Source organism: Capsella rubella, unplaced genomic scaffold (genome assembly GCF_000375325.1).
Source record: "Capsella rubella cultivar Monte Gargano unplaced genomic scaffold, Caprub1_0 scaffold_5, whole genome shotgun sequence".
Classification (NCBI taxonomy): Eukaryota; Viridiplantae; Streptophyta; class Magnoliopsida; order Brassicales; family Brassicaceae; genus Capsella; species Capsella rubella.
In genome coordinates, this window is record NW_006238919.1 from 2,664,502 (window position 1) to 2,677,760 (window position 13,259).

A 13,259-nucleotide genomic window follows, 5' to 3' on the forward strand; every position below is an offset into this window, starting at 1 on the left:
CATTGTCTGAGACAAGAAATTATGAGAAGTCCCGCTATCGATGAGGATAATGACTTCTGCCTGTTGAATCCTGCCTCGAAGCTTCATTGTTCGTGGGGAAGAGAAACCAGCGGCCGAGCTTAGTGACCGAACAGCGCACTCCGCAACATCGCCGGTGACCGCGTCAATGAATTCCTCCTCCCTCGCCGCGTCCTCGCCTTCCTCTGCTAACTCATCACTCACCACAAGGACCATAAGATCTTTGTAACGACACTTGTGCCCCGGTTGATACCTTTCATCACATCTAAAACAAATCCCCTTAGCCTTCCTTTCGCTTGCTTCTGCATCTGTCAGCCGGCGGTAAGGAGGTCGCCGTGGTGGATTAGGTTTAGGCTGGATTTGGTTTTTTTCTCCATGGGGTCGAAACGGTGCCGTTGTTTTGTCTGTATTGTTGTTTCCCTTAGGAAAAGACAAGTTTGCCCCTCCTGTGGAGAAAGACGTAATACGCGTGTTTTGTCTTTCTCCTCCAAATCGTGGTGTCGTCTTCTCCGGTAAGTCCTCTGTCGTCGCTTCGCCGGACCATTCTTCGACTCGCCGAGCCAAGCTCATCATTTTCTTCAACCCCCGCGGTTCAAACATCTTTACACCAGCCCAGATCTTAGGTTGGAGGCCAATCATAAACGCCATCTCCAGAACTTTCTCTGTCACCTCCGGCGCGTTAGATGCGAGAGCAATGAATCGTTTGCAGTAGTGGCTGACTGTCTCGTTCTGACGGAGTAAGAGAAGTCTCTCTCATGCTGTGAGATCATGAGTAAGGGAAAAGTTCTCCAAGATGCGATCTTTAAGCTGTTCCCAACCCAAGAATGGAGTGCGATCTCTTTCCCAACGATACCATGTCAGCGCTTCCCCATCAAAACACATCCGAACAGCCTTGAGTTTCTCCGCTTCAGTGAAATCCCCCATCTCAAAGTATTGTTCGACCCGTTGAACCCAAAACTCCACATTTTCTCCATCAAACAGAGGAACCTCGATTTTGCGTGTCAAAGGTTCGGACTTTTCGGTCTTGTCGTCATGTGCTGGCGTCGGTATCGTCGTCGGAACCGTTGGTGGTGTTAGTGTCGGTGTGAACAACCGCTGGACCACGTTGGTGAGGCTCGCGTCTGTGTCTGAAGGTTGAGTCTCATCACCAGCTTCTTTCTCCGGAACCCATGAACGTCTCTCTTCCCCCATGAGGCGTTTCTGTAACAACTCGAGCACGTCTAGTTTAGCCATTTGCTTCTCGATAACATCCAATTTCTCAAGCTGCTTTTTCATGCCGTGGACGTCGTCTTCCAAAGCGGTGAGCTTTTTGATGTCTTTTTGGAGACCGTCGACTGTTTTCTCCAATTCCTCCACCTTCTTGGTCGCCATTGAGATGGGTTTGTGTTTGCCCAGAATCATACCGCTCTGATACCAATTTGATAGGTTTTAGATCAGTAAACTCACAAGAACAAAGTATAATAGAGAAAGTCTGCAACTTTATTGATTATTGATAAGAAAAGAACAACTTTGAGAGACTTACGGTTCTCTCCCACCTCCTTACAAAGTTCACCAAAACCTTGATAGTGATTCCAAAACCCACCCTTCTCTCCTTATACTACTCTCTCCTCACAAAGCCGTTAGGCATAAAGCATGTGGTTGAATGACAACTGGCTTAACCACAGTTTATTAACTTACTAAGGTTTACTAAAGCTTAACTCAGGTAACCAAGGCTCCAAGCTCATCCTTAATCTCCTCTACTAGCTTCTGAAACCTTCTTCTTACTGGGCTTTCTTCTGCTCTGACTGTTAGGCCCTGTTCTTTCTTCTGTATTGGTAGAGCATTGGTGGATGGCGTATCTCCCACGTATCAGTACAGTACCCTCACCGGGACATCCCTCCTTTTAACCTTCTTATACTTTCTTTTCTCTTTCCATATTAGTGGGATTCATTAACCATGCTCCAAGTATTTCCATCTCCCTCAATGACATGGTTATTCCTTTTTTAACCAATAATTCTCACCAAATAGCTTATTAGATCTTAGACCCCTCGAGGATAGGACCTATAATAAAAATCACCTTTTCCTCTTATAAATCTGATCCTTCATCATCTCAGGTAGATTATTATTATCCTTAAATGAATTATCATGAAAATGTCTTTCAAGATGATATATTGATATAACATGGACTTATATATATTGTTGTAAAATTAAGTTAATTTCTCCCTTGTTACAAGATGATCATTAAGATCAACAAACATCCTGAAACATGATCGATCATGAGAATACCTTATTTTTTATCAGTTTTACAGCTTCATTATATATTTCCTTTGGATTTCCATCATTTTGCATTCATGTTTAAGTTTTTAGGTGCATTTTGCATTGCATTGGCCATTTCTAGATTCACTGTGTGTGGACATTGGAGTTTTGGAGATATTAGGAGCAAAAATAAAGTTTAAAGAGATGAACTAAGCTATGTAATAAAGAGGAACCAAAAGTGAGAAGAGAAGGCGTCCTGCAAGTACATCTAAGTATTGTTGCATCGAAGTTGCTTGGCTGATGCCGAATGTTCTGAAGATACCAATGTGATCTACAAGTACATCGAAATATTGCATCATTGTTTTTTATCCTTGTGTATGAGATGTTTTAAAATCAGATTCGATCCGGTTTGTCCAAGATCGACCTGGTTTGTGTCCACTACTCTTCTCTAAACGTTCAAGTTTAAGGATTAATAACAATTTCTTGGAATTTTATGGCGTTTAGTGAGTAGTCTTTTTAGAGGTTTTGGGTTAAGTAGATTAGGGTCACTACTAGGTGATGATTTTATAAACAAAAGTAAAACAAGTTGTAAGAACCAAATTATTATAGTATGCTATCTCCTTATTTGGATCAGGTTTCATCCAAATATGACGAGACATATCAAATGCACTCTCTCTAGTAATGATCATTACAAGTTTGTTTATCATATTCAATTTTGGTTGGAGAATTATTATGTTGTTATTGTGTTAGTACTACTTACAAACAACAAATACTTGCTGTAAATATAAAATAAAATAAATTACAATATAGTTTCTCCAAACTAATAATCTCGTTTTTAAGAAACATTGAATACAATTTTTTTTGTAAGAATTTTAGCAATGATTTCTTCTACATGGTCATGTACTACTATGAAAGAGAAAACGTGTGATTTATTTATATCAATGTATATTTTTTTTGGGGGGTATCAGTGGTTTTAAATTCAATTATTGCTGCGATATCTTACTTTGTGTGTCCCATATCTGATGTTATTTACTACGTACCCAGTGCGGTTAAATATTAAATGGACGTGTCGAGTCGACCTACCCGTACGTATGTGGCTGTGGTTGATATAACCATGAACTCAAGAACAAGTGATAACACAATATAAACAGTCTCATAACATTTTAAAAACCATCTTTCGAAAAAAGAAGTTCGCTCTTTAACATTTCGATGAAGTTTTTATCGCGGATTCGATAAAGTTTTTTTTATAAAAAAATATACAAAAAATACTTAATATAAGATATTTTTATCCCGGATTCTATATTATTTCGATAAAGTTTTTATCGCGGTTTTGATATAGTTTTTTAGACCATCTTTATTGCAAGGATTTTACACAAATCTCAGAAGAATCCTTGTGTAAAATCCTTGCAATAAGGATGCTCTAAAGCTAGATATGATCATGTTGAGTAATTTAAATTGAAACATAGGCTGATGAGGATAAATAACACAACGTGCTCAGTTATCACAACTTTTTTTTTTTGGTAGGACTCAGTTATCACAACTTTGTTGTTAGCTGATATGTGACAGGACAAATTTATTACAGATAGAATATTAATATAGACAATAATGTTTTTTATCTAATTTTCTTTCGTTCTTTCTTTTTTGGTTGGAACACTTTGTATTATTACTATAAAGGAATAATCAAAATGAAAAGAGTACTCAACAGTCCTTCTTACGTCTTAACTCTCAACTAACTTTCATGTTTTTAATTTTATCCTTTTAGGACTTATTAAGAACTAAGAACGCCACATGCACATGCATCAGAATTCAGAACATCTTCTTCGTGACTATCAATATGTAACGTATGATTTGTGAAATAATATTCACTTGTTAGTTACTTAAGGATTGGATCGGATATTAGTTTGGGATGCAAGTAAATTATTAGTTATATGTCACTATGTTCACCATGAATATACACATATATAATAGAATTTTTAACCTAGCTAACATGTTATAGCTAAATGTTTTCATAATTAATGAAAATCCGTTTGGCAAATTAAAACTTTTCATAATCTTGTTGATATTTGAAAAAACTAAAACTAAAATTAACTTCAAAATCAACAACTATTCAAGCACTTAGTTTCGCGGATTAGAATCGATATCTTTCTTTAAAATTTACTTAAATGGTTATATCGTTTGTGTCTTTTTTTGTTACGTTTTTGTTTATAGCATTCGTTTTTCTCTTTATATTTCTAATTTATCTTGAATTCAAGATATTCATCTCCAAAATATACTACTAAAACTTATTCTTAAATTCTTTTTTCTTCGAAAGAAAATATATTCAAATTTTCACGGAATCATTAAAGTTTAATTAAAAAAAACTGTATATTGTTTACTTAAATCAAAATTTGATGGAAAAAATTGCAGAAGGTAAATTTGATGTTTTTTTAAATAGTTTTTTTCTGCACATGGTTGAATTTATTGCTCTTTTTGAAAATATAAAGAAGTACGTATTAGTATTGATATCAATATTCATATGACATCCGTATCCATAATTAATCGTTATTTTTATCTTAGAACAAAAGACAAAACTCAAAAAAACAAAAAAGCAATAATTAAACTTAGAGGCAATACTCAATATCACCAGAAGCAAAATTCATCATAACAAGTGAACTCAACTCGAACTCGTCTTCATGATCCCACAAAGTGTTATTACCATAATAATGACTTGGATCATTAGTAGTTGCCACTAAGACATCAGTTTGGTCTGGTTCCGGTTTTGGTTTATCCTCGTACGAAGCTGATACAACGTTGTCGAAGCTCTTGGCTAAGTTCTCGTAGATATTTTCTTGTTGATGATGAAGAGAAGAAGTTGTGGTGGCTGTGATGAACAATGACGGCTGAGAGTCTTCGTCGTCTCCGGTGGTTTTGACGGCGGATGGGTAATCTCCGACGAGTTTTTTGCTGAGATGAGTGTTCCAATAATTCTTGACTTGGTTATCTGTTCTTCCCGGTACTCTTTTAGCTATTAAAGACCATCTGAATTGTGGAAAAAAAAAAGTATCATAAATAAATTTACATTATGTAACATGAAATATAACCTATACTAAATAAATATTATGGTCTATGCATCTATGGACCTGATTATAAGATTTATAATAAAACAAATGTGACATCTGAATATGATTCATAAATGAATGAATTGAATTTTAATATACACACTTAGAGAAAGTTTTTTTTCTTTGTTTCTTGAATTGTGGAAAACGTTTCTATTTGTGTAATGAATTTAATTTGAAAAGTGACTATTCGCACAATACATTTATGAAAAATAGTGTCTATCTTAAAAAATAAAAAGAAAAATTGAGTATATATATATTTAAAGTTTGAAAGTTATATATATTCTTGAAGAATTTAAGGAGAAAACAGGTTTCTAAAATTGAAGTAATCCACCAACACATGAATCTATGGAGAAACACCTTTGTGTAGCTACTCTCTTTATTTTTACATTTGCAAATAAGGCACTCAAGTATTTTTCACTTAAAACTCTTCCACATAACCAAATTAAAGATTAAATTCAAAGATATTGGATATAATATAGTATAGTATCATCAAAAAAAATGTTATGTATGTACCTATTGCCGAGGAGCTTGTGGAGACGAATAATGAGGTCTTCTTCTTGTTCAGTGAAAGTGCCTTTATTCACATTAGGGCTTAGATAATTCATCCATCTCAGTCTACAACTTTTGCCACATCTCTTTAGCCCTAAACATTTTCATCAAAATCAAGAAACTAACGTTAAAAACTAAAACCCATGAAGTCACAATGAGAGAGCTAGAGCTAGATAGAGATGGTACAAACCAGTTTTTCTGACGATGCGGTTCCATTGGCCAGTGCCATGAGTAAGAACATAGTCCATAAGGATGTTGTCTTCTTCAACTGTCCATAAACCTTTCTTGAATTCTTGATTCTCTCTTTCTTCTCTTCTCCTTATTCTCATCTTCCTCTTTTTTAAGATTCTCTGATTGTTTTTGTGTTTTTTTTTTGTGAGTGTGTGTGAGAGAAAAAGAGATGATTGTGAGAAGTGACTAGTGTGAGGCTTATTCTAATAGAGGTTTCATGACAGGTGCTTATATATACACACTCACTCATCAGTCATCAATACGTATCTTTGGGTAATCATGGCTAGCTATGTACATAATATAATAATATACCTTATATATATAACATAGCCTTATCCTCTGTTACACTACGTTACCGGCTACGTACTGTATTTTTATTTTTATTTTATATATACCGGCAATAAATAAATTAAATATAATATAAATTTACTGCCATAATAAAAAAACTAATAATAATAATAATAATCGATTACATGAGGAGCAGATTCGTAATTATAATTGACTCTATGTTTTATTTTTGTCATCATTACAAATTATACGTCTCAATCAAAGAGAGATCGGACTCGAACCCGTATCTGGTGAGAAGGCAATAGAGGTGAGAACCACTAGCCCACTTGTCTTTCTCTAATTGATTCCATGTTAACAAAGTTTTTTTATTGATTATTCCATTGTATAATCAACAATATACTAATGTTATATTGTTTTGTTTTGATAAGAACTTACGTACGTAAAGACCAAATTAACTAAAAATTTGCCAATGTTTTTGTTTGTTTGTTGGAATATTAAATTTGATATTGACGTTTAGTTATATATAGAACAGAGTGTGAACAACCTATCTTAAAGTTCAACAGTCCACCACATATAGAACAACAGGAGTTAATCAGGCAGCTTAGCTAGCCAATATATTTATTAATTATGTCACTCAACGAGTTCGAGCATCTCTCTATATATAGAACTATATGATTTAAAATGGAAAAACGTTTTGTTTCCCTACGAACTATACGAACTAACATATCAATCCAAATAGATTCCGAACTTTGATCCTGATATAGATAACTATAGTTATATGTTACATGCATACAACATAATATTGTATATTTGATCATTTATATAGTATGTATGTATTAGTGCAACAACATTTCGTATATATTTGAGTATGTATCATTTCGTATATATTTGAGTATGTATCATATAACGTAGACGTCCCAAGTCGTCCCAACTAACAAGTTAAGCGGTATAGAGAGAATAAATAGTGAATAGGTAACGAAGATATGTTGTGTCTCAATTAATGAGTTTGCTTAGTTGTGGGGATCATAGAAGATTTGCTCGTCACTTGTCTCTTCCTACCACACATACTTCATCTCTTCCTATTTTGGTTCACGAGAGCTACGTACCCACTGATTTATGACCCCACGAATTGAAACACACAATGCCAACAAAAAAAAATATACAAAAACCCTACTAAACCGGTTTGGTTTAAATTTTAGATACTACACACTTACCCAACCATAGAAGATAATATAGATTCCTTATTTACAAATTTATTTTAGAAATACAAATATGTCAGTGTCTTGTTGGTGTTGCTTAAAAAGAGATGACACATATATTAAATTTCCACGTAGGGACGTTTCTTCCCCTGATCATCACCACAGGGCACAGATTCGTGTCGTTGTCACTTACTGCGTGGGTAATATTTGATGGGTTTGGGTTATAACGTGTGCGATAAAAATAAAAAGACTACAGAGATTGTAATGAAAATGTGTTATATAATTTACCTCAAACTTGTTTGTTTGTCAAAGCTTTAGCTAGTAGCTACCATTCTTCTCCAACATTACACAACCATGCATCCAAGAGTCGCATGCACACCTAAGTTTGATTAAATTGTCACTAGCTAGAACCATTAAAACGTATAAGAGAGAGAGATTATGAAAGCGTGTTAAAGTTATCAAAGTTAGGTTACTTTTGAATAATTATACGAACAAACCTAATGTCGAATAGATACCTTTGATGATCATTTGGTTTTAAGTTATAAGCCTACTCTGAATATTCAACTTTGTTAAATCATGAAAATTTTATGAAGACAAAAATAAGATGTAGATTTATTCAAACATTATGTACTAATTTATCCATTTTTACATATGTACTAGATTTTAACTCGCGGTATATCACGGGATAAACATTTTCTTTGTAATTCATGTTCTTGAAAATCGATAGGTTTTGTTGGAGTTTGTTTAATAATAATTAAGATTGCATATCAAACTTTACTAAATAAGTTTAATTATACAAAACAATATTGTTAAGAAAATAGTAAAATGATCCGTATTGAACTGTGAGATTAATAATATTAGAATTTTTTTAGTAATATCAACTTAAACCCATTCCGTCTTACAGCCCATCCAATTATATAATCAGTTGGAAGCATATTACAACTTTTCTCGTATTATACCCCGTCATGTCATATAATCGCCAAAAAAATAAATTCATGTTTAAAAAAATAGCAAAAGCAATAATATTTTAGTATAAACTTGATGTAGATTTAAAATATTAACTGAAACTTTAAAAAAAATGAAAATATTTAAAATATTTTTAACTTTATATATAGTTAACAACCATTCCCGTCTTACAACTTGTCCCGTCATATATTCCCAAAAAAAATTAAACTCATGTTTGTAGTCCCGTTATTCAGTGGCGGAGGGAAAGAACAATCATGGGTGTCATGACACCATGAAATTATAGTTTCCAGTTTAGCTTTTGGTAAAATAATTAATCAACACATGTTCAAGAAACCTATTCACACTTCCCAGATACTTTTGACCCTTCTCAAACAAGTTTGATATATCAATATACTATTAATTTAGAAATCTATTGATAGTCTTCATATCATTCTTATAATTTTTTTATGTCAAAAAAGGAAAGAAAAAAAATATGCAATTAATTTTCTTTATAATTCAAAATATTAATTTTGACAATTTGTTGATGTTGGAAAAATCTTTAACAAAGTTTAATTTGTTTTGTTGCTAAAATTAACGTTGATTTTTAAAAATCAATCTCTAAACGATGTTAGGCTAATTTCTCGTAAAACACATGATTCTCTCTCCATTTTCTTATTTCACTCGGTTGAACGGTAGTAAATGGTAAAATGTCTATTTTCTCTTAAAACATGACTCTTTCCCTCTTCTTATTTCACCCGGTTGAACAGTAGTGAATAATATTTTTTTGATATAATTAATATATTTTTTAAATAAATTTTATGACACAGGTGACTAAATTTTCTAGCTCTACCACTGCCGTCATTCGTAGTTCGAAAGTTATAATCTTTTTTATAAAGATTTTGAACTATTATCAAAAAAATTATGCCGATATGGGATGTTGTACGTATACTAAAAATAAGTTTTATGTCATAAAATAAAATAAAAAACAAATAAGATCATATAAAGATTTTGGAGAAATATTTGAGAAAAGGTGGAAAATAAGTAATGATATTACATTTATTAGGGAGAGATTTTAGCAATTTTGTTAAAAATGATTATTATTAGTTTTTAAAATTTTAACTAAATAGTTAATGCAAATGGCATAGCTTTGTAAATAACTTCCAACTCCAAGGTTCTTTTTCAAAAAAATGCTGCAAAAATGTTAATATAAATTAGGGTAAGAAAAGTAATAAATAAAATGATTAAAAAAAATTAGTGTTCATTATTTCTTCCAAATATGTTACCAAAGTTGGCCACTTTATAGGTGCACACACCTTCTTCACCAAATATGAGGGCAAATTTTGACAAAACATATTTTGATCTAATGTTTAGCTGAGTATGCTTCTCATTGTCCACAATAGATCCTCAAATTCTAAATGTATGAGAGAACGAACAATGTGAAGGTTGCAAGCACCTATAGTTGGCGCTTGAAATTTATTTTGCAACAATACTATCTTAATTCTAAAAATAAATCGGATTATAATCTTTTCAACAATTATTTATAAAATATTAATATTTTATAAAATCATTCTCGTCAAATCATGTAGATAAAACTTTTCCCAACTATGCTGTGATCCAAGTTTGCACTTCAATTTCTACTAATTGTAGAACCTCATGCAAATCACAATGCATATTTTCAAAAAAGTTTATCATTTCGAGTTTCCCAAATAAACAAAATATAAACTAAATGAAAATCATTAAATATGTTTCCTTTGGCATTTTCCGGAACACAATCTTTTTAATTAGATCTTAAACATGTACTTCTTTTATTTAGGGTTTTTTGTTTAAGTCTTTGAATCTGTTTTTAAATTATTACAAAAAAAAAAAATAGATAAAATATAATTCTTTATATAAGGTTGATCAAATTACAATCGATAGTAGTGGTAAGCCAACGATATGGGTTCAAATTACGATATGGGTTCAAATTATCTCATTTTGTCTAAGGTCTTAGACTCGTCATTCCAATGTCTTCTTCCCAATTAGTTCAACTTATTTTTAAATAAACACATTTAAGGTCTAAAGCCTAAACCGAAAATAGAAACCAATCCAACCCATAAGACCGGTTCAAGACATTCCAATTTTGGTTATTTCCGGTTACGCAATATAAACAGATTTTTTATGTACACAATTGGACGATCTATTTTCCGAACAATTGATATACAACAATATAATCAACCACCGGGCACTTTTTTTCTACACGTTATATATTTACTTCTTTCAACGACGTTTCTAAGACTCGTCCGGCTTTGGTTCGAGAGTTACAGATATTTTCTCCTTGTGGTCGCCTCTTAGAACCTCTACAGTCACCTACTCAAAAAATCAACAGTGTAAAAACTCTCACACAGTTGACGAAAAGGCGGTTTTTTTGGACTTAGGATTTTACCTCATCGCCGACTTTGCATTGATCGAGAATCCGGTACAGGTCACTCCCGTTTGAGACTTTTGTACCGTTCACTGACGTGATTATGTCTCCTAGTACTAATCTCCCGTAACCATCACGTTTTGTTGATTGAAGTCCCTGTAGAACAAAACCATCATCACACACATTTTGATATGTTAAACCCTTAGAGTGAAACTTAAGACAAATATATCGTGTACGGGAACTTAAACAAGAAGAGCTTACGGCTTTCCCAGCTGGACCACTCGGAGGAGCATCCAAGACGAGCACACCACTTACTCCCAATTGTTCAACAGATTGGTCTGGTGCGAATTTGATACCTAAGATCGGTCTTGTGACTTTACCGAATTTCACTAACTGATCAACAATGCCACCGACCTGAGCATAAGAGAAAGAGAGCTCGAAACAACTTTACTCTCCCATTGGTGGATTCGAGTATAGAAGACAACTCTCTGATCGGGTTTGAAATTGGAAAAAAAAAAAGGAGAGAGAACTCACGGTGTCAACTGGGATTGAAAAGCCCACTCCAGAAGATGCACCAGAAGGAGAATAAATGGCTGTGTTTATACCAATCAGCGTTCCCGAACTATCTAGAAGAGGTCCTCCGCTGTTACCAGGGTTGATGGCTGCATCTGTTTGTATAACATCTTGAATTGGACGACCAGTTGCAGCAGAACTAATTTCTCTTCGCAAACCACTGTACAAATCACAATACACAAACATGCTACAGTTTTAAGAAGAGAAAAGACCAGAAAATGAATATATCTTGTTGTCTATGTTTAGTAAAGTAAACCCATTTGGCATGGAAGGGCACAAAGGAAATATGTATCCTCACCTTCCAATCATATAATTTGGCCTTTTCATATGCCAGTAAATTAAATCCAGCGTAATCATGGAAATAATACAGCAAAGATTGAGGTAATGCAACTAAAAATGAGGAGAAAAAGATAATCAAACATACCTAATAACACCAGTTGTAAGAGTGTGATCAAGTCCAAACTACACAAAAAGGTTCTTGCTTTAGTGCTTGCTTATGTACAGGAAACATAAGTATTGACCAAGACAGTGATAGAAAGCACAAAGCAGATCACATATATATGATCATACTAAGGATGTATACTCACAGGATTGCCAATGGCAAAGACTTTCTGGCCAACAAGCAGATCTGCAGAGACTCCAACAGGTATAGGTCTTAATTTGTCTTTCGGTGCATCAATACGTAAAACTGCAACATCCTTGTCTTGGTCGAATCCAACAACTTTCGCATCAAATGTCGATTGATCAGCAAGAGTGACCCTGTTATATGGATCATACAACTTCAAATTCAAGGGAAGGGAACATCCAAGCAAACAGTGTATTCAATTTCAAATTCATGAATCATGATACCGCACCGCAACTACTAATCTACATATCTTCGATGATACAATTACTACTTCTTCCAGTATAATATAACCACTAAACAACCTAATTTCACAGAACTCTCAAACAAGTGAAGTTCAAAGTATCCAAATCAATCAGATTCTCAAAGTTTCAAGATAACTAACCTTAGATCAGAAGCACCACGAATCACATGATAATTGGTAACAATGTGACCTTGCTTATCCCACACAAATCCTGAACCAGAACCTTGAGGCACCTCAAGCACGTCCAATGTAAACGCGTCCTGCCTAATTCAAACCCATAGAAACCAAATCACATTAGACAACTCCCGATTCATCCCACAAACAACGCAATTCATAGCTAAAATTCACCAATTCAAGATCGGTAAACTCATACCTCACAGCGAGATTAGTGATGTAAACAACGGAAGGAGTATTCTCTTGAAACAACCTAACAGTCGCGAGCTCATCAGTCTGAAGCTTCTTCGGAGTACTAACTACAAACGCCGAAGCGGGAGACGCGGAGAACAACGAAAACGATAAAGCGACGGAGGTGCAGAGGAGGAAGAAAGGTTTAACGGCGGAGGATAACGGAGTAAGAAGAAGAGTATCATCGTCGTATTTGTCGTTTAGTGGAAGCTTGGAGAAAATTCGAAAATACCGTTTGGATCGGATTGGGTAGAGAGAAATCGAAGATCGTGAAGGAGAGAGGTTGAAGAAGGAAGATGAGTTTGAGAATTGAGAAGAAGGAGGAGAGTGAAGGAAGAGAGTAGAAAGGAGAAGCGAACAACTCGTCGTCGTCGCCATTACTTTGTTTTCTGGGACAATGGGATTGTGGCCTCTGTTTTATTTCATTTTCTTATTTAATTTTTTTAAAAAT

At 34.0% G+C, this 13,259-nt stretch overlaps 2 protein-coding genes across 2 annotated transcripts; both read right to left on the minus strand.

Moving 5' to 3' along the window:
- Positions 1-4,827: 4,827 nt before the first annotated feature.
- On the minus strand, positions 4,828-6,229 carry LOC17886658 (trichome differentiation protein GL1). The gene is made up of 3 exons (XM_006292493.2): positions 6,091-6,229; positions 5,865-5,994; positions 4,828-5,271 (listed from the first exon to the last, which is right to left on the minus strand). The coding sequence occupies exons 1-3, from the start codon at positions 6,227-6,229 to the stop codon at positions 4,854-4,856; spliced, it is 687 nt and encodes a 228-aa protein (XP_006292555.1). The 3' UTR covers positions 4,828-4,853.
- Positions 6,230-10,635: 4,406 nt separating this feature from the next.
- LOC17886283 (protease Do-like 1, chloroplastic) lies at positions 10,636-13,211 on the minus strand. The gene is made up of 8 exons (XM_006291103.2): positions 12,777-13,211; positions 12,545-12,667; positions 12,125-12,296; positions 11,962-11,999; positions 11,499-11,697; positions 11,226-11,378; positions 10,986-11,120; positions 10,636-10,909 (listed from the first exon to the last, which is right to left on the minus strand). Exons 1-8 carry the CDS (start codon positions 13,184-13,186, stop codon positions 10,832-10,834), a joined length of 1,308 nt encoding a protein of 435 aa, XP_006291165.1. The 5' UTR covers positions 13,187-13,211; the 3' UTR covers positions 10,636-10,831.
- Between the last annotated feature and the right edge of the window lie 48 nt (positions 13,212-13,259).